The 22461-nt window shown below is 28.4% G+C and overlaps 2 protein-coding genes across 5 annotated transcripts in view; one reads left to right on the plus strand and one right to left on the minus strand.

The window, feature by feature from the left end:
- Positions 1 to 5428: 5428 nt before the first annotated feature.
- On the plus strand, positions 5429 to 6213 carry LOC147807762 (uncharacterized). The gene has a single exon (XM_087165606.1). It carries the CDS (start codon positions 5486 to 5488, stop codon positions 6179 to 6181), a length of 696 nt encoding a protein of 231 aa, XP_087021732.1. The 5' UTR covers positions 5429 to 5485; the 3' UTR covers positions 6182 to 6213.
- Positions 6214 to 17852: 11639 nt separating this feature from the next.
- Positions 17853 to 22461, minus strand: part of LOC107453120 (uncharacterized) — a 45142-nt gene continuing 40533 nt past the window's right edge. For all 4 annotated transcript variants that reach the window (XM_016069812.5, XM_043046225.3, XM_087165607.1 and 1 more), the window contains exon 17: positions 17853 to 19870. In XM_016069812.5, the coding sequence (XP_015925298.2) occupies positions 18107 to 19870 (1764 nt within the window). In that variant the 3' untranslated portion in view covers positions 17853 to 18106. The remainder of the gene's footprint in view (positions 19871 to 22461) is intronic.

Genomic DNA, 22461 nt, shown 5'->3' on the forward strand with positions numbered 1-22461 from the left:
TTAACAGTTTGAGCGTTTAAAGCTCGATAATCACCTACTGGACGCCAGTCCAAACTATTTTTCTTGGGAACTAAATGTAAAGGTGATGAAAAATTACTTTTGGAAGGGCGCATGTGGCCTAAATCTAACATATGTTGAAATTCCATTTTTGCTATTTTTAGCCTATCAGGCGCTAGACGCCGAGGTTTAGCAAAAACTGGTGAACCAAAAGTTTCTATATGATGTACAACATTATGTTTAACAATTTGGTCTGAGCAAATAGGTTTCGTTATTTCAGGATATTCGTTTAACAATTTTTCATAAAAATTTTCACCAAGAACAGTTTTAATTGAAATAATGTCAGAATTTTTAAAAATACAATGAGAATTTAAATTAGTAGTAATATCATTTAAGCAACGTTTTCTAATATTAGGTTTAAGATTAAAATAGTATAAAAAATCTGCACCTATAATATGATTAGTTATATCACAAATATAAAATGGAAAATTAAACTTTCGTCTAAGACCGAAGTCTAAAGTTAACAATTTCTTACCGTATACTTTTATGATGGTATTGTTCGCAGCTTTAAAAGTATGAATCGGAGAAAGAGTTTTTTCTTTTTTATTTGTTGGAATAATTGAGCAGTCACTTCCGGTATCCACTAGAAATGTCTTGTTGGATTGTCTATCTCTAACAAAAAGGTGTGTGGTGATAGGTTCGTCGCTCATCGTAAAATCAAGTTTATTTCATATTGTTATCTGTTTGTCTTTAATCAATTGTGTTTTTACTTATTTTTGAAGTGAACTGAAATAAGAGTTCTGACGTCATCTTATTAGAATTGTATAAATACCAGCACGCACATGACAGCCTGTCAGTAATTTCTCCCATCACTTGCCGTGATGATGTTCTTGTAAATCAAACCAACTTGTATATAAATGTAAATATGTTTAATAAAATATTAGTATCTCGAAGGAGCTATCTTCGCTTACCTCAATGGTGACCCGGATGTCTGACGGGGTCGCATTCATTTCATCGACAATCACTTCATCGACATACCATTTCATCGACACCACTTCATCGACAGGCCGTTTCATCGACTAGGTCATTTCGTCGACAGGCCGTTTCCTCGACAGGGTTGTTTCGTCGACAGACCCTTTCGTCGACAGGGTCATTTCGTCGACAAGTCATTTCGTCGACAGGGTCATTTCGTCGACAAGTCATTTCGTCGACAGGGTCATTTCGTCGACAGGGTCATTTCGTCGACAAGTCATTTCGTCGACAGGGTCATTTCGTCGACAGGGTCATTTCGTCGACAGGGTCATTTCGTCGACAGGGTCATTTCGTCGACAAGTCATTTCGTCGACAGGGTCATTTCGTCGACAAGGTTATTTCGTCGACAGGGTCATTTCGTCGACAAGTCATTTCGTTGACAGGGTCTTTTTATTTACAGGGTCATTTCGTCGACAAGTCATTTCCTCGACAGGGTTGTTTCGTTAATAGGCTATTTCATCGACAGGGTCATTTCGTCGACAAGTCATTTCGTCGACAGAGTCATTTCGTCGACAAGTCATGTCGTCGACAAGTCATTTCGTCGACAGGGTCATTTCATCGACAAGTCATTTCGTCGACAGGGTCATTTCGTCGACAAGTCATTTCGTCGACAGGGTCATTTCATCGACAGGGTCATTTCGTCGACAGGGTCATTTCGTCGACAAGTCATTTCGTCGACAAGGTCATTTCGTCGACAGGTTCATTTTGCCGACAGGGTCATTTTGTCGACAATATTAAGAGAAGATTATTTTGTAGGCAAAGTCATGCGTAACTTTGAAACTAGTCTTATGATTCTTTTACAATAGACGTTATGCCCCTTGCACTTTTTTGTAATTTAGTATATTTCTGATGAAATTTTTTAAGCCTAGCCTGATGCAAAATCTTAATAGTATGTTGAAGTTGCCGGAAAAAAGCATTTCATTTGAAAATTGCCTACTCCTCTATTCACATCACGTTGCAAAAACGAAACATTAATTGTATTTTACGCATTAAGTTGTATATTACACAATTTTTTTCTAATCATATTTAACACATTTGTTTCTAAGATTAATTTTTAATGTACATTATTGTAGATTATCATCGCAAAAGCAATTGCAACAACTATTGTGAATGATTCTTGATGTAGGGAGTGAATGACGGGTGAAATTAGGAAGGAAAAAAAGACGGTATAAAATGAATCTGTGAGATAATGAAACCATGTGATCGATAGATAATTTCAATGAGAAGGTTTTTTCGTCAACAGGCCACTTCAGCTGCAAAAATTTTCTGTCGATAAAAAAGAAAATTATATTTATATAACGTTCCCCCGCAATGAGTAAAACGCGTTAATACAGTTTAAAATCTTGTCCAAAAAAAAAAAGAGAAGGAAAAGGAACTAACTTTTGTTTACAAAGAATTTAATCCGAAAAACACAAACCTTTTAGATAGTTAGCTAGTAAGTTTACTTCTTGTTTTATCAAAAATTTATATATTCCCTGTGTTTAGATATTGATTTTTTTCAAGCTCAGTTGATTTTTTTTCATATTCAAGTAATCGTTAATTTTGTTACTATTGACATATTAATAAAATTTTCTTACATGAAATTTCAATATTTATATATTTTCTCTTTAAAAGAAAGATCGATATAGGAAAAAAACAAACTAAGTTGTATGAGTGGCTATTACGAAGGTTAGCGAGCGAAGTGAGCAACGGGCTGAACTTCCTAGCATTATAAAAATCTTGGGAAAAAAATGCATGAGGGGAAAAATAAAATGAAAATCCAACTTGGAAAACATATTGGGAAATAATGTTGATAAAAATTTTTGTTCTAATCCTCTTCCTCGTGTCTTTGTCAGCTATTCTGCTGAAGAGGGAAGTTTCTGACAATTCTTGTAAAATTTAAATGAAATATTATTTGAAACAAAAATCTTGTTCTCGCATTTCCAGTTTATTTTATTTCTTATTTAATTAATTATTTATAACGTTTTGGCGTTTAATAGTTTAATATGTATTTTATCCTATATGTTCCCTAAACATTTATAAGTTTTTCTACCTTATAAAATAAACTTCGTTAATGTAAAAAAAAAAAAAAAAAAAAAAAAAAAAAAAAAAAAAAAAAAATTCACAATGACTCCACATCCTCGGTATGCGATGCAATCGAAATGATATAAAAAATGGTTCTAAATCAGAGGAGGGGAGGAAACCTGTCTAATTGGTTTTTATGATCTAAAACATTTGGGAAAAAAAAAAAACGCAATTTACTACGATATAACAAATAAATTGACTTTTGAGTTTATAATTGAGGAGAGTTATCTATATACATCTGATTTTATTCTCATTAATGTTTTATTAAAATAAGTTTAGCAAACTTGTTTTTTTACTCAAATATTAAAATGTTTTTCTTTTCGATTTGCAAGAGAATAAAAATTTTTTTAAATTAATAGAATTTGCAGTGAGAGTATATATTTTAAAGGCGAGCAATAAGTCCTTTAAAAAGTGTAAATGGAAATGTTTTTAAATATCATGTTTGATATGTGTCCTGATAAAGAAATGTGAATTTTTGTTACCAAAACGAAAAAAGTGGAATTTTGAATGTTGATAGAATATTTTGTGAAATTTTGCCCTTGTGGTTTTTGCTATGCGTGAAAATTTTTATAAATTGTTTTTCTCATTTGTAGTCTATTGAACAAACTTGATATTTTAAATACATATGCATTTTTTATTTTCATTTTTTCTACATTTTAGTTTTGTTGAGTCTCCTGGCTTGTTCAGGCAGAAAATAATCAAAATTTTGATTGGCGATAAGTCGTGCTAATAGTGGTCAGTAAGTGTTTGGAAATTGTGTTTTCATCCTGTGTAGAAAATCAGTTGAAAATTTCAGCAATTATACTAGAAAAAATTGGTCAAATTTTAATTGCAATTTTTTTTTTCTTTTTTGTAGAGTAGGAGTTATTTATTCTTACATTTAAATTCCAAGCTTGACTTTTTGTTAATTTTCTTTTAAGCAAAATGTGTCTAATTTAAATCCTGCAAATAAAAAATGAATTAATTCATCATTTACTTACTACTATTATTATTCTTATTAAATTATACTATTATTATTTAATTATAATAATAGTATAATGCAAAAATAGTATAATTTGATAGTATTAGATTAGAATTGAATAATTAATACTATTATTAAATTCACTATTCATAGAAAAAACATATTTTGTGAAGACCAAACACTAACAGGCTTGCAACGTTACGCCCGTGCTTCTAAACAATTTTGGTAAGGTGAGTAGCACTTTAAATATTGTGGGAATCTACAACCGCCTCGGTAAATACCTAAACATCAAGCTTGTGTTCCTATTGTTCTTCGAAATCTCTAATAGTAGTAACGAAACTAAGACTCAATTCGATTGTTCGAATACGCATATTCCTGTCCTAATGTTAAAGATGCTGAACAAAAAGTTTAAAATTGCAATTAAAGTGAACATTAAGAAATTACTTTTCCATCATAAAAAACCTAGAATTTTTTTTCTACTTAAGCAGATATAATAATTAGGTCTATGATTATTTTCATTTCTGTGAGAATTCGACTGATGTCTATGTTTTTGTTAAAATTTATGTAAAAATGTTGAAAAATTTTACAGCAATAAATTTAGCTTTCCTCTCCTTGAAATAGTGTCTACATTTTCATTGTAATATATTTTTATTGCTTTCAAATCTAAAAATATATTTTATTAATTTGATTTGATATTAAAAACAATTTGATTGTTAACGTCACACTATATTAACTGTAACCACGGTCCGGATATCATGCTTGGTAATGTTCTGAAGACAATCCTTACCTATCCTAAAAATAAGTGTCGAGCTATTACGATTTAGATATAGAAAAGTAGATTTCGATACATCAACCGTTTAAACGCTTCTCAACTACCTATTAATTAATTTAAAAAGCGAACTTCTTTTAGTGCAATTGGAACAATAAACCGCCATAAAGAATTTTACTTTAGTATAAAATTAAATAAGTGCATTTTTCTAATTAATAATAGAAATATTTTGATTAAATCTCTAAAATAGTTTCAGAATTACGCATGACACTAGCAACGAAATGACCCTGTCGACGAAATGACCCTGTCAACGAAATGACCCTGTCGACGAAATGACCCTGTCGACGAAATGACTTGTCGACGAAATGACTTGTCGACGAAATGACCCTGTCGACGAAACAACCCTGTCGAGGAAACGGCCTGTCGACGAAATGACCTAGTTGATGAAATGGCCTGTCGATGAAGTGGTGTCGATGAAATGGCCTGTCGATGAAGTGATTGTCGATGAAATGAACCAGACCCGTCTGACGATACAAGTAACTTTTATTTCTGATCTTTCCTGTTTGTGGTTCTTGGATTAATAGGAAACTGCAACTATGGCGGAATCATCTGCAGTAACAATTCCCATCTTCAATATTTCTGATCCACACCTGTGGTTCCATATGGTCGAAGCAACTTTCCAGCTTGCGACACCGAAGCCAATTACAGAGAGCAAAACAAAGTTTCACTACTGCCTCGCCCATCTTCCTCCTGAAGTAGCCGCAGTTGTAAGGGACGTCATTATAACTCCTGACGTAGACGATCCTTTCAAAAAGCTGAAAGAAGAAATTATTGCACGCTGCGGGGAGACAAAGTCCCAGGAAATTCGACGTTTACTTTCCGGAGAGCAACTAGGAGATAGAAAGCCTAGTGAACTCTTGCGCACTATGCAGAGAAGAGCTGAATCCCACAAAATCTCAGATTCTCTACTTTTGGAACTATTTCTAAATCAGCTACCGCAGCATGTTCAGTCGATATTGGCCGCAATCCCTTCACTAAGTTCAACTAGAGCAGCAGAAATCGCTGATAAAGTAATGGAAGTGTCAACTTCAAGTGAAGTTAGCGAAGTTTCTTCAAACCAACAATGCACCTTTGAACTTTTAGAAGAAGTTAGAGCTCTACGAAAAGAAGTAGCTGCATTGCGGACACGCAGCAGGTCTCGCAACCGGAATTATGCACAGTTTCGTAATCGTCAAAGCCAATCCTCATCTCCACATCGAAACTCCAAAATGTGCTTCTATCATCGGAAATTTAAATCTGATGCTAGAAAGTGTGTCAAACCCTGCATCTACCAGAAAAACCAAGAAAGGCAAGAGTGAATGCGACTAACATCTTGCCTCCAACAAATTGTCGCCTTTTCGTTAAAGACAAACAGATAACAATATGAAATAAATTTGATTTTACGATGAGCGACGAACCTATTTATTTATACCACTACCACTCAACTGTGTATTAAATTTTATTAAATTATGACTATTCCTTCATGGTGTACCAATTTTCACATACAGGAGTTGTGAATATATATATATATATATATATATATATATATATATATATATATATATATATTTGCAAGTTTTTCTCGCAATTCCATTCACACAACATATCATTCTAGCACAATATATTATTCTGGCTACCAGAGACATAAAAAATAGTAGCCACTTTCAAATAAGTTTTCGCAGAGCTCCTGATATCAGTTTTTTTAATATTTTACTTATTTAAATCATTTTTTTTAAATATATAAAATAAATGTTTTACAACATACTGGTAATTATTTAATTTTTTTCTCTTCATTGCGAATTGAGTCTATCAAACAGTGATAATTGAAAGATGATATTCGCGTATGATATTATAACATTGAAAATATCGGGATTTCAAAAAAACATGTGCATATTCGTAGAAAAAAGTTCCGGAAAAACGATCGAAATAAGAACTGCCTTTTCGATGAAATCGGCTCCTATTACGCTTATTTTATTCTTTTATATTAGACTTGCACCGACCACAGTGCTTGCGTGAAATATCCTCAGTGGTAGACGAATCATGGGTTAGAGTCCCCTTGCCGTGGGAGATTCTCGTGGTCCTCCTCTCCATGTAACGCAAATGCGGGTTAGCTCCCTCAAAAAAAAAGCCCTCCACGAAGGCAATTTCTGCCAATACTCGATCTAGGAGTTCCCTTGTCTTCTGGATTGGGTTCAAAATTGCAAGGCTACGGAGTTGAACATTAGTAGTCGTAAACCCATAAAATTCGGTCGGCTGTTCAACGACGATTATAAAATAAAATAAAGTAGTTTTCAGATGGCATTAAAAAAAAATTTGTGTGTATATATATATATATCTACTTTCACTTTTAAAATATTTCAATTCGCTTAAAAAAATCCCGAGAAGTGGAAAAATAACAACAACAAAAAGTTAAATGAACTTAAAGAGACCCGAACTTAGGACTGTTCTCCTGCCTAAGCTATTGGGGCCATATTTTCTAGATAGCGATTACTACCCATACTTAATGTACGTCGTAAAAATAGGAATGCATATTCAGAGACCGTATGTTTTTGTGTCCGATTCAATAACTTAATTGTTAGCAATATTTAATTAGCATAGTTGAGGTCGCCCTTTTAAATCACCGTTATCGGTACTTACTTCGTGAAAGTCATTCAAGATATATTATTTTTTTTGCACTCTTTATCTGAACTACTTAAATGATACCAATTTTCATTATTTAATTATATGCGAGAAATTTGGCTTATTTTAATTTTTGTTTAATTGTTACATTCTAATATAATAAGCTTAGCATGAATGTTAACCATGATACCGTACATGGAAAAAAGATCAAGTAATAATGCAAAAAAAAGAAGAAAAATTCACGAATTTATTTTTTTTTAGTAGTTGACTGATTAAAAAAAAATAAATTCACGAATTTTTTTTTTTTTTTAGTAGTTGACTGATTAAAAAAAAATTGGCTATTTTTCGTATCTGATTGCAAAATAGTCGTTTTTGCCAATTTTTTATAGATTTTTCTTCAAAATATGTGTTTAAGTAGCCATTTTAGTGCAGCCAGACTGCATAATTGCGAATCAATTCCAGAATAAAATGTATTATATGTAAATCGGTATCATTTCCCATCTTACTTTATAAATTTCATACAATGGGTATACTTTTACTTTAATATTTGTCGTAAGTGGTGAATTAAAAATAGTCTTAATATTTTTGTAGAATTTCTTGCAATCGGAAAGAAAATTGTCCACTAATTTACTACATCGGCTGAAAAGCATCAGTCCAGTCTGAGAAAAATATTGAGAGAGGAGAAAAAGATAGAATTCGATCTGAAGTGCTGTGAACCCTTCTGCACGCATGAATGTAACCAACGAAAATTAGGACATTCAGAATTCTTTGGCAAACGAAGTTCACTTAAAAAAAATTCGGAATTGTCTTTAGTTAGAAGAACTTATTTGGCTAACCTTTTCCGAAACAGCAAATTTCGATTGAAAATTTTAATCAGGAAGGAACTAAGACCTCAGACAGTTCATTCAAAGAAAACTGACATACTTTGGTTTAGCTATGTTGTTTAGAGAACAGTGGTTGCTAAACGTTAAATCAACTACTTTTACATTTCTAATGGTTTGTAACATTAGTTGAATTAGTGTTGCCAGACTGCCCCGGAAAGTGTTAATAAGAAGGGGGGGGGGGAGAGAAAACTGGCAAAAAAAGTGGAGAAGAATGGAAGAACTTAAGAATTATAATTCGAGTTCCAACTTTCGTTAATTTCCTGCTCGGAATACTCTTTAATTCCAGAAATGAATTTTTTTTAAATGATTTCCGCATCTTTAAACTTTGTTTTTTTTTAATTTTAAATTTTTTGGTTTCGGAAGTTGTGGAGAGCAATTATTTATATACTTTTCAGACAAATCTCTTGAACACTTAATTTTTGAAACAGGAAAATAAAGGAACAAGGTTTAAGAACATCAACGACATTAAGAACGTCCGAAATGAAAAGCATTCTGAAAGAGAACAGCTAAAGTTGTTTCAGAAACTTTTATGAAGGAGTTCAGAATTGCAGGAAATCAGGTGGATATTATTTCTTCGAAACACGTTTAATAGGCATGCACTTTAATTTAGATAACATTTTCTAGAGTAATTAAGATCAGTCCTGGAAATTTATAACCACACCTTACAAAGAAAACAACATTAAATAAAAAGACAGCACTTCAATAAAACATTTATTATATATAATATATGAATCATAAAATTCAGATGTCTAACAGAACTTGCCACAGATACAAATGCTCCAAATTCTAGTCCAAATAATAAAATGCAATAGAAGAGTGAAATTAAAACAATTCAAGTGTTTAAAAACATTTGCCTTACAGAGCGCAATCATAGGAAGAAGTGCTTTATTTTAAAATGTGAAACAATTTCCAATTTTAATAAACAGTGCAATCCACAGTAGCAAATATTGACAAAAATATTAGCTACTTGTTTCATTTATCAACAATATCTGTATAAAATATAGCATTATAGTCATTTAAAAAAAGTTTAAAAGGAAAAATAAATAAATAATAATTTTCTTTTTGCATGCTTTGACAGTACATAAGGTTTTTCTAAACCAATTAAGCGAAATTTCTATAACATTGTATATATATGTATATATATTTGTAAGATTTTCATTTTCGAAATCAAAACTTATGTATGCTTCACATAAAATAAGTTTTCTTTTCTTCCTTTTATTTTTATTTTGATAATGAATAAATTAACTCAGTTCTTAGAGTTTTAAGAAAAATCTTTTGAATTGTTAAAACAAAAAATATATTGTTTTCTTCATTCATAAACCTGTTTTCTAATGAGATGTTATTTTTATTTTAAATATTTCATCAGCAAATAAAATTTTTTTTAAAAATACAAGAACTAATAAAAATAAACAATTTTCCATATCTTTTAGTATTTTAACAAGCAATTTTCCCAATAATTACTTTAACCCAGGAATATAACAAATCTTCTCTATGTTCAAATTATTGACCATTGAATTCAATTAAATTTCTACAAACGTTTAAACGCAACTTAAATTTAATACAGTTTTTATTCATTTAACATACAGTTAACTAGCAAATGATTTTTTTTTAAATAATTTCTTCATGGTAATTTAACCTGAACTAATTTTTTTAAAACCTTTACCATCAACCCACTTCACAATTTTTAAAATTGTATTAAATAAAAATTAACAAAGATATTTATTTTTAAAATTTTTCAATCATTTAACTACACAACATATTGATCAAGTATTTTATATTTATCTTGAAATTATTTTTATGTTGTGGCGATCAAAATTATTTGAAATGAAATGTAAATAAATTACATTTGCTACGACTTAAAATAATTGATACAAATATCTCTCTTAAATGTTGAAATGTTATTAACAATGACAAGAACTTAGGTTTAAAATCGAGATTGACATAAATGTTTCAAGCCTTTTAGGTAAACTACAATCAACAATTACAAACATATTACGATAGTTATAGCAAAGCTAACTTGTCAGCTATATTGAAAGAAAAATTATATTATTTGGAGGGGGAAAAAAAGGCTATTGAACTCGTATTTTACATTAATTAACATAGTATTTAAAATGATTTTAAATCATGTATCAAAGCTTACATTTTATTATAACTTAAAATAACTGCTTATAAGCTGATAACTTTGTCATGATAGCTTTATTTTAAAAACAAGATTCATATTAAAATTTCAAGTTTTTTTAGGGCAGATAAGAAACAATTACTTTAATGGCAAAGCAGAATTGCCAAAAATATTATATAAAAGAATTGATATAATGTATTATTTAACTGTTAAAAAACATTGAATTTTTCATACAAAAAATTCAGTTACAGTTTCATTACAGAAAACTAAAAATTTTTTTTGAGAAACAAGGTTTATTTTCCATGTGAAGTTATATTAAATATAGTAAAAGATTAAGTAGATGGTCATGATTTGAAAAAATAAAGCCTAAAAACAAACGAGATTCAAAAATATTTAGTGTTATTAATAAATGTAAACAATAAGGGTAAATAGAAAAAATTTTACTAAAAAAAAAAAAAAAAAAAACACTTTTTAAGCACTTGTATGACTTTAAGTACATTTTTTTTAAAAAAATCATTATTATTATATGCACACAAATAAAAATTTATGTTCTTATTGTCGAAAAGTTTTAAATAAACAAAATACAAAAACATTTTTCAAATATTTTATAATGATAAAATAACTAGTTTCTGGCACAGAACTCTATTCTTGACATTATTCCTCATCACGAAAAAATTTTTTGCACAATTTTAAATGTATTCTACATGCAGTTGCTCATTCTATTTTTTAAAATAATAATAATTCAATTCAATTATGTAAAAAAAAGTAATCAAAATTGCAATTAGTCAAACTTTAATTTTAAAAAAAAGTTATCAGTGGTATTTTTTAGATTTAAATAAAAAATATTCATAAATGTATACTAGAAAGAAAGAAAAAACATTTACGAGATTAATATTATATTAAATTGTTGGAGATGTGTAGAGAATTTAGCAATATAATAAAATAAAAAATCTTAATAAATTCATATTGCAAATGTAAATAATTAAATGGTCCTCTATAAAATTTCAGTTTTTAATTTTCTTTTATTATAACGAACAAATTACGAAACGTTTAAAAATGTTTTTTCAATAATTTTGAAATGAAAACACAATGAGCATTGAAGCTAAACATTTTTGTCAGAAGTTAATTTTAAATAAAATCAATGGTCTCTTATATTTATCAAATGATATAGATAAACCTTGTGGCAGAAATTTTTTCGGGCTTTCTGCGACAAAACTCTCTAACATTGATATCTTTCGGCAAGAAACTTTTAATAATAACAAATATATGTGTTACTAATTTTGAAGTAACAAAAGTGTTGAGCTTACAAAATTTTTTTTTTTATTTTGATAAAAATAAATTGTATATATACATATTTTAATAAAATATGTAACATTTTTTTATTCTAATTTTATGGGCGATATTCTTTTAAGAGGAAAAACGCACTAATACCCCTTTTCACATTTTGTAAATCATCATCACATTAAAAAACAAAATTAATTAAAAATCGTGAAATCCGTTGCAGTAACTAACGAGAAAAAAAGATTGACGACAAAATCACGTGAATCGGACTTTAAAAAAAGTGGTAACTCAATTGCGTGTTTCGAGATTCGGTTGTAGTAATAAACATTGTATTAAAATTTTATATTTTAAAATCCACATGAATATTAGTATTAATAACTGTCAAAAATACAAACAAAGCACTATGGATTTACGATATTATTGGCGTAAATTGTGATTTGCATCAGAATGTGATTACTTAAATGGGCAATTAAAATTTTAAATGCAGAAATAATATTAACGGAGAAATAACCAGAATTTTAAAAATCCCGTGGAAATTAGTAGCGTTAGCAATAATTGCTGAAAAAATTTTTAAATCGTCGGATTAAAAAAGTAAATTATCAAATAAACGAGAATGAGTTTTGCGTGTAATAAAACTGTTTTTTAAAAAAAAACATCTTTTTTTTAAGTGTGGAAATTCGTAGCAATAACTGTCCATATGAAACACCACAAGGATCAACGATGCTATAGGTGCAAATCGGGCGTGTTAAAAAGTGATTTTCTGAAAATCGAATTCAAACTTTGCATGCATAATAGTATCTGAGCAATAAAAAACACAGAGATTTTTTTAAAAAAAGTAAAAATTTGTAGCAACAATTGCTGAGGAAAAAAATTATCAAAACACTACATACGTCTACGATGGAACGGCACCAGTTGTGACTGATAATATGAAGACTAAAATGCGGGATTTCATGTGAGTAATATATTAAAAATATTCAATAGATTTTATTCAACCAAATTTATTTAAAAAAAAGAAAATGTACCTCATTGATTACTTCTTTTGCTTTAGAGCTGAATTTGTAACAAAATCCCCGCTCACAGTCATATTTTATTAAAATATAAAATATGACTGTAAGTGGATCTTTAAAAAAATAAAAGGAAAGAACATGATTTCTAAAATGAACTATCTTATAAACTTTCGTTACTTTGGAATAGATATATTTTTTTTTATATATTTCTAAAATCGAAAACCAAAAATAAGCACATTTAAAAACATTTCAAAAACACTACGCACCCTGACAATCACTTGCTCAGCTAGGAACATGCCAGTTACTAGAAGAAAATACGAATCAAGATCAAATTTTTATGAAAGATTCAGCATGCAAACTGAAAAATTATTATTTTTTCGCTGAACATACAAAATATATATAAAAAAATAAGAATTAAATTTTTTTTAGTCAAAATATTTTTTTAAAAGATAAAGATTGCTAACTGCAATTTTTTTTTTTAATTTGACAATTAATTTCTTAATAAATAAATCAAATGACCTGCATTTGACCCTTTTATAATTAAATACAAGTCATCTCATAAATATAACAAAAAACATACAAGGCATAAATTGGTGCTCAATTAAATTAAAAGTAACAAGAATGTAATCAAGGGTTAATGAGTGTATCATTTAACCATTAAAACTGCCAAAACACCACTCGCTTTGACTTTTTATCAAACCCACTCAATATGAGAAAATAAATTGAAGAAAGAATCCCTTATACATTTTTCCTATGGCAGTTTAAGGGTTAATAATAAACATTCAAAAATTGCAGTACTGAGAAAATTGGGAAAGTAACAATACTCTTATTTACATTTTAAAAAAAAATTAAAACTGTTTACGGTCATTCCAGAGTATTTGACTTTTTATGGCTAACAACAAAACTTGATATATAAATTAAAAAATAACTATTAAGAGAATCAAAACAAAACATTTAGAAAAATATTGTTAAAAAGAATAAAGAATATGTTGAAAATTTCTTATTCATATTTTTACAATGAAAAAAATACAAAAATTTAGATGAAAAAAAAAAAAAAACCTTAGAACAAATACTGCAAAATGACCTTTTATACATAAAATTCAACCAGAGGTGCCAACTTTCAGAACCAGTTATCCACACTAAATATAATGCCCATATGACAGTTACAAAACTTAAATTATTGCAATTTTATAGTGTTTTTACTGCTAATATTATGCATGATTTACTATTATGTAAATAAAATAAAAAGCTAAGCGTTATTCTTTTTTTTTTTTTTTTTAATATTTGCTATCAACAATAACATTTCATAACTCTTGATAGCCAAAGAGGAAAAAAGCTTATTTATAATATAAAATTACTAAAATTGTCAAAAAGCGTAATTTTTATTACTCAACTTTTTAATCTTGATCACAAAGTCATAATAGTTATGAATAAATCATGTAAGTTGGCATCTCTGTTAAACTCATAACCAATGCAAAAGCATTAATTTAGATTTCACAAAAGCCATAAATATCTGGAGGAAACAAAACACACACACAAGACAATTTACTACTCCCAATCATATAACTCTGAAATATGTAACACTCTAATTCCAAAAAGATATGAGCCACTTATTTCTTCTTTAAACTCCAGGTCACTAATAGTGAAATAAACTATACACTTTTCATGTCAAACATATATCTTCATCATGAAAATTATGAAAGAAAACATTAAATAATAAATATTTTATAAATATAAACAGTTACATTAAATTATTCGAGTCATTAGCTGTAAATATATAAGCTTTCATAATCATGCACACATAAACACAATTTTACATAAAAGAATCTCTATATTACAGTAAATCTATATACATATTTTTTTCCCACTAATTACACATGGATATTTCTTCCTGTATTTGCATAGTTTTTTTTGAAAAAAATTACATGACAAACTGTATAAATATTGTTTTAAAAAAAAAAACAAGCATAGGTATTGTTTAAAATATTTGAAAGAATTCAAACAAAAAATTATTTAACATTATTTACTAACAAGGTAGGCACAGAGAACATTTTCTAGGAACAAAAGTGTAAAGATGAAATACATCTAAAACAGGAAATAGATTAAAGTGTTTTGAGATAATATTTTTGCTATATACAACTATTAAACTTAACAATACAGTTATTTTAAATATCTACAGTTGCTTTTTTCATCATAAAGTATTTTATAACAATTAAATTAGAAACTTATGAAAGGTATTTTACTTTATTTATTAACTCAAAGTTTTTAAATTAGGAAGAAATATGCGATTAACTGTCTTAAAAAGAAAGAGATAACTACAAATATGAACTGAACAGGTGTTTTGAAACAGTTAAAAATAAAAATCAAGCAATAAAACAGAACCCTTTTAGAAATCATCCCAATAAGTTAAGTGGGAACAGACAAATGAAAGTTAAGAAATTTTGAATGAACTATTAAGAACTACAGATACAAAACAAGAACTCATTATACTTATAAGATTACCAACCAAGCTTTATAGGTTTCATAGAATAATGTCAAATATAAGGAAAACTAAAAAAATTTCAAAAGAAAAAGAAAAGATGGAAATTAATTAATTAAGTAAAGGTACCAATTAACAGTAAGTCTTAAATAGGTTAAATTAAAGAAAAATAATCAAATAAAAAAAAATTATTATTAGCAATAAGTCTGGGAGAGTAAACTTAAAATTTGAGAAAAGAAAAGTTGAATTCGTAAAGAAAATTATTAACAATAAATCTTTAGAAAGCTGACTTTCAATTACAAAAATGAATCATAACGACTATAAAAATATAAATGCATAATATTTAATAGGATTTATTTTAAGTAGCTTATGAAAGTAAAACCTCAAATCCAATAAATTACCAAACAAACTAAACAAGAATAATTAAGTTAAACAAGAATAATTAATTTTATAAGAAGTATTGCTTGAAAAAAAAGTACTTAAAATATAGTTTCTAAGCAAATATAATTTTAAAAATTAAATAGAGATTCAAAGATCATAAGTAACATCGACTTAACAAATATATTGAAGGTCGATAGTTCTTGCAATAAAAATAACTCCAATATAATGTTAAAATATTTTATGTAGCTCAAAAGGAGAATTTACAGGCTAGGGACAATATCGAGCATTATTACTAAATTATATTGATGTAAAAGCTGCTAAAATCAAAATAGAGTCTTTTTATACAACTAAACCATTGTGAAAAAAATTTATGTTTTGATTTTAAGTTAGACAATTATTAAATAATAATAATAATAAAAAAAAGGCCACTTTAAATGTACAATCAAAATTTATACTAAATTAAATTAAAAATGAATACAAAAAGAATAATATAAATACCAAATTGTCGCTAATTCTGACTTTTAATTTAAGAACTGAAAAATAGTAGTTTTTTGTTTGTTTGTTCTTATGTAGTAAAATAAGTAAGTGAACTTTTGAATATGAGTTAATTTAATTTAGATTAAGTTGTTATAAATAATTCCTGAGTTTCCATTAAAATCGATTTAAATCACACAAAAAAGAAGAATCATAGAAGAAAGATTTTGAATTGAGTCAAAGCAAATTGCAAAATCAATGCCAATCAGCTTTTAACAAGGAGAAATGAAAATGCAAAAATTAATAGAAAAAAAAATATTTCATTATAATTTTCTATACATCTTTTATTGAATACTTATTATCTTAAATATACATTATTGTATCTTAATTTTAATCACAAAAAAAAAAAAAAATTAAAAATATTTACTTATTAAAATTTTTTTTAAATAATCGAAAGTTGATATTTGCATGAGAATGAATTAGTAACCGAGGAGTGAAACAAATCACAAAAATTGATGCCCAGATTTAGTTTAACACAAAAGCTGAAAATTAAATTTACTCATAAAATAGTAATTCACCCATTCATTTGATTTAGAAGAAAAAAAATCTAAGTAAAGATGATTTTTGAGAAGAATATATTAACATTTCCAATATTATTTGCAACAGATATTAAGAAATTGAACGAGCTTCAAAATCGATACACCTAATTTCAATTAACACACATATAAAGTACACAAAGAAATTTTTTTATAAATCTTTGTTAGAATTTAAAAAAAAAAAAAAAAATCTACAAGACATTTAAAATAAGTGCATTTTTACAGTTGTCAATATTTGCATGAACATGGATTAAAAGCACATTGACAGAGGGCCATGTGAATTCTAAAAACAGGGATGCACCACAGTTTTTTAGAGGACTAGATAGATTAAAATCATTGAGTCAAGTTAAAATATATATAATCCATCAACAGTCATTAATTTCATATAATCTTTTATCTTAATCATTCAAATGTAATTTAATACTGAAAATTTTATCTCTGTTATTTTCACATTGGGAGAGATTATCAATTACCTTTGTACAACAACAATAATTTAATTAACTAACCTCTCCATCATAAAATAAGGACTTTGTTATTTTGTACAGGTGAGTGAAAAATATATACATGCATCAAGATTCTAAACCAATGGCTCATAAACCCCAAGAAAACCGCAGAAATATTTCATCCGGAAAAAAAATATATAAATATTCAACAAAATTAATATTTATGAAACATTTGGATTTGTTAAAAATCATTGAAAATTTCCACCCAGCATTAATCTCATAATATTGTTAACAAAACAATTTTCTTTACATGTAAAAAGTTTAAAAAAATTTCATAGATCCTAATGGTTAAATTTAAAAAGCAAATTTCAGCTTTTAGAACTAATTTGAACAAATTACCCAAGCTTATTTTTCTGCTCATATATTAAAATGTAACACGTGCATTATAGCTAAATGGTTAAAAGCTTGTCTATAAACATTATTATTGCGAGATAATGGATTCAAAATTTCAGTTTCAATTAGATATCAAGGTTTTAATTTTTTTTAATTTCATTTACAATTACATTTCAATTAAAAAAAAAATAGGTTAAAAACTAGTATTTTCAAGTAGTTTTATTATGAATTCATTTTTAAACTAAAATTGATATAAAATAATATCTATTTCTTACTTAACATAAAGTTGAACAAGAATTTATGTACTTGTCAGATTTTTGTTTTTAATTTATTTAAACTACATACTTACATGCTAAACTTGTCACCATTGACAATTTATTTTAAAAGTTTAACTATCAATACAACGTTTTCCTAATATTTATTATTCTTAATAACTTTAGCTAAAAAAATATATGTTTGGTACTTAGAATATCAGAATTAGATTTATAAAAACAAATGGGAATTAGGGGCCCATGCTCTTACAAAGGTTTAGAATCCCTGATCTCTATGAAGAAATTTGCAAGCATTACTAGCTTCTACTAAATGTACATTTTAAACTTCTAGGGGTGACACTCCTTTCTCTCATTGAATATCGATGCCTACAGTCATTATCATCCCTGGATGTCGGACTCTCAGGGGACATGTCACCGTTAATTTTGGAAGGAAACTCAGACACTGAGTTCTCAGAGTTGGCATTGATGTCGTTACGTACAATATGGAATGCTGCTGGGACATCGGAAGATGAAGATGAGTCATTTGGTTCCTTCCTTATCCGGATAACTATCCGAGTTGGGGCAGGAGGCTCAAATGACGCAAGCCTTGGCAGTCGTGTATCTTCAGAATCCCAGTCAGGCGAACTTTTGTCATCTCTTTGGTCAATGCCCTCTGAAACAGTGCTCTGGTTGGTTTCCTTAAGAGGTAACGGATCTGAGTGATCTAGTTTGACACTTGCCCTCCCTCTTCTCTTACGACCTTTCTTACGGCGAGAGGGTGAAATTATGTGCTCCTTACCATTCCTCAAGGACATTGTAAAACTACTTTGATTGGAATCAGAGAGTTCCAACATGCTGTCACACAAACTAGTCTTTTCATTGTCAAGATTTGCAGTGTCTTTATTTATAGAAATATCATTGGGAATAGCTTCCAATCGAGGCAGTTTTCTTGGCCTTCCAGGTCTTTTTCGTTGAATTTGTGGGGAAATTTCTCCATTGATTTCATTTCGCTCAGTATTTTGAGAAACAAAAGTAAATTCTTCTATACTATTACTGGGGGATGATTTAAACTCAGTTCCATCTGAAGTTGAAGCATAGGTATCAACTGAGTCTATAGATTTTTCAGAAGCTGCATCATTTTCTAAATTAATTTCTGTAGAATGAAATCTATTTCTAGTTGGATAACGTGTGCTGCGTTTATCAAGTTTAGAATTCTTCTTAGATTGAGAAATAGTAATAATTTCATTATCAATATGCTCCTCTATGAGTATTTCATTTTTTGAGCCATTTACCTCAAAAATGTTATTTTTTATTTCAGCATGGCGGGCATCATTCTGACTTCGAGTTCTTTTCACTTTAACAGGTTTCTGAGCATTAATATTCTCCTTATCACTCAAACATAATGAAATTTTGTCTGAAGCAATTTCATTTACATGCACAGGCTTTTTAGATTTAACACTTGTATTTTCATAACTACCTTTAAGCATTTCAATATTGTTTGATTCTAATTTAACAGGACTTTGAGTCTCTGATATATCGATGCTTTTTTCTAAAACTGCCTTAGGCAAAACAGGAATATCTGAGTTAGTTTCGGTAGTTTTCTGATTATTCTCACTTTCTGCCGTCGGTTCTATTTTAATTACAAAAGGAGAATGAGTGAGTATTGGTTGCTTTCTTGTTTCAATGGTGCTTACATTTTCTTCAGATTTACATTTAACTAAAACCGGCATATCTCTACTGTCATTATCAAAATTATCAGAAACACTTTGAGTTGTTGTAAGCCTTCGTGAACGGGTATGGATGTTGTTAGGGTAGGGTTTAGAGTAAGGGTTAGGGAGTTTAGGTGCAAGTTCTTTCTCCGGAGTTTTCTCTTTTTCTTCCTCAAGAGAGACACAATAAAACTTATCATACAGGTTATCCCCGCCTCTGCATTTTACAATTTCTTTTATTTCTTTTTCTGTAAGGTTTGGAGATTCTTCATTCAGCACTTCTAACTGCTTCTCAAAGACATCGTTCCGGGTCCTTAGGTAAGAACGAAAAAGCTTTTCTCTTCGACTGATCATGTAGCAAAGGTTTCTCACCTGTAAAGAAAGAACAATCTGCATCAAATACATTTTAATATAGAAAATAAATATTCATAAACACATATTAACTTTTCACCTGTTTTATTCGTAAACTTTAGAATAGAATCATGAAATTGGTCAACCATATTAAGATGCAAATAAAAACTAGTTACAACATAAGCTAAAGTGAGTCAAAAATATGTGTTTTGGGATTTCTTGAAGCGATAAAATTACAAGGTAAATAAGATAATAAATCTTCTGTATTTGTATGTAAAAACCAGAAATAAATAAAAGTAGAGAGAAACTAAATGAAAAGCCACCACAAGCCAGATACACCAAGTTATTTTTTGTTTTGTTTTAGCAAATAAGCACATTTTGATGCAAGATGATAAATGTGAATTTTTATTTTGCAATGGCTAAAGAGATAAAACTACGAATTTCAGAAAATTCATTGATTGAGAAATACTTTTTCAACAGTAATAAATTTTGTAATACGTATCACTAGCTGAATACCAGTTCCCTGTACAGGGTGAAAAAAATCAATACTAAAAATTATGCATAATGCATAAAACTGTAAGACAAATACCAATATAGAAAAAACCTACAATTCTAATGATTTTTTTAAATTTATTATTTGCTGCCTATTTCAATGGCTTTACATTATTAGATTAAACCAAACATGTATTTAGTAGTTCATCCCATCAAAATAAAGATCAACTGTATTCAGTATCATCTGGCATAATGCTGGTGCTCAAGGCAACTCATGATATTTAAAATTTATCACAATCAATCTACTTTCTTCTGTACTTTCTATCTACTTCTTCTGTATCTTTCTATCATAAAATGTATAGTATTGGTGCAGCTCTTATCGGCACCAAATTTACTCATTTAAGTCCTAGAACCTATATAAGAGTATATTTCATGCCTATTAAAACTGAATCAATTACCATGATGCCCGTTGTGGCGATTACCAAAATTAAGCATTATTGGTGTTTATAATAGTATAGCAATTTTTTACGGATCCCCATAACAAATAAGTACATTTTATCTATTAATTTTTATTTTTAGTTCATTGCTTATTTTTATTTCAATAATTAACTATTATCAAAATTAATTTATCATCACTGATATCAATAATTCTTTATGCTCTCTTAAACAAATAAGTAGCATTTCTAAATTAATTTTGCTTCTTAGTACATAGCTTATTGTTTTACTTCAATTAGTAACTACTAATAAAATTAACTATCATTGACATCAATAAAAATATTGGCGTTTTTTTATATTTATCCTCAACAAATTGGTTCTATTTTTCTATTAATAATTGCTTTTCAGTACAAAAATTATTTTATTTTTTATTTCAATTACATTTGATTTTAAAATAGGCAGTTTTTCAGCAACACATTTTAAAAGTTTAACTATAAACAAAATGAACATGTGGTTTCAGATTTTAGGAATACTAATTTGGTGACAAAGCCCTACACATGCTAACAAAATCACAATCATTCAAATAACCTGGCATAATGAATAAACAATTAAGTCTCACAAAATGCGCAATAAACAATTTGATATGAGTTACAAGCTAGAAAATATCACTGATGTTATCTTTAAAATATTTAACAAAACAGTCTATAATTTAATTGTCTAAAATAGTCTATAATTTATTTTAAAACAATAGTTTACGCTAGGACAATAAGAAATTTTTTTTAAAATGTCCCAGTATCAAAATATACTTTTTTTTAAAAAAAAATGGGCTGCATAGTTTGTTTAAAATTGTACTTACTGAGCTTCATGTCTAACGTCATATTTTTAGAGCTTACAGTATATTGGCGATCAAGTATACAGACAAATATTCTTTATTTCATAATAAGCTATTACAAAATTGGCCAGGCATTAAAAAGCCACAATTAAAAGCTTAGTAAAAGTCATATTTTTTAAAATAAATGCATGAAAAAATAAAATAAATAAGAATTCTATCTTAAATGGTATGTATTCTTGTAAAAAGTAAGAAATTAGCAAATAATATTTTTAGCACTTTCAGTTCCATTTTATCAAAATATTCCAGCATAACATAGTTAATGATGCCAAAATAAAAACCAAAAAATTATAACCATGACAAAAAGAAAGTGGCTAAAATTTTTATTGCAACAATAATTTACAAAAATATAAATTTTTTTTCTGAAATAAAAATGAAGGTTTATATTTCAACATCAAGCATTTGCTTAACATAAGAAGAAAAAAATATCAATGTGGGTTGAAAAGTTATGAAACGACAAAAATAAAAATGCTACACAAACTTTAACAGAATTGCAAAATAATTGGTTTCGTCAAAAAAAGTCAAAGGGTGCCCTAAAATTCACACAAGATTTGAATTTTGTGCTCCATTTAGACAATAAAACAGGAAGAAAAGACCGCCAGAGAGCTGAAGGTTCCATGTTAGGCTGACAACCCTAAATGGAACACCTGCTCCTGTACCTAAAACGCCAAGGACAAAAAAAGAAAAAACTGGGATAGGTACAATAGGTTTAAGGGCTGTGCGTGTGATGAGTATGGGCTGTTACGCCACTAAATTCAGGGTTAAAGTAAATAAATTCACATCCCTTCATACCTTA

The sequence above is a fragment of the Parasteatoda tepidariorum genome, chromosome 6 (assembly GCF_982258835.1).
Source record: "Parasteatoda tepidariorum strain Cologne lab strain chromosome 6, Ptep-v5.0, whole genome shotgun sequence".
Classification (NCBI taxonomy): Eukaryota; Metazoa; Arthropoda; class Arachnida; order Araneae; family Theridiidae; genus Parasteatoda; species Parasteatoda tepidariorum.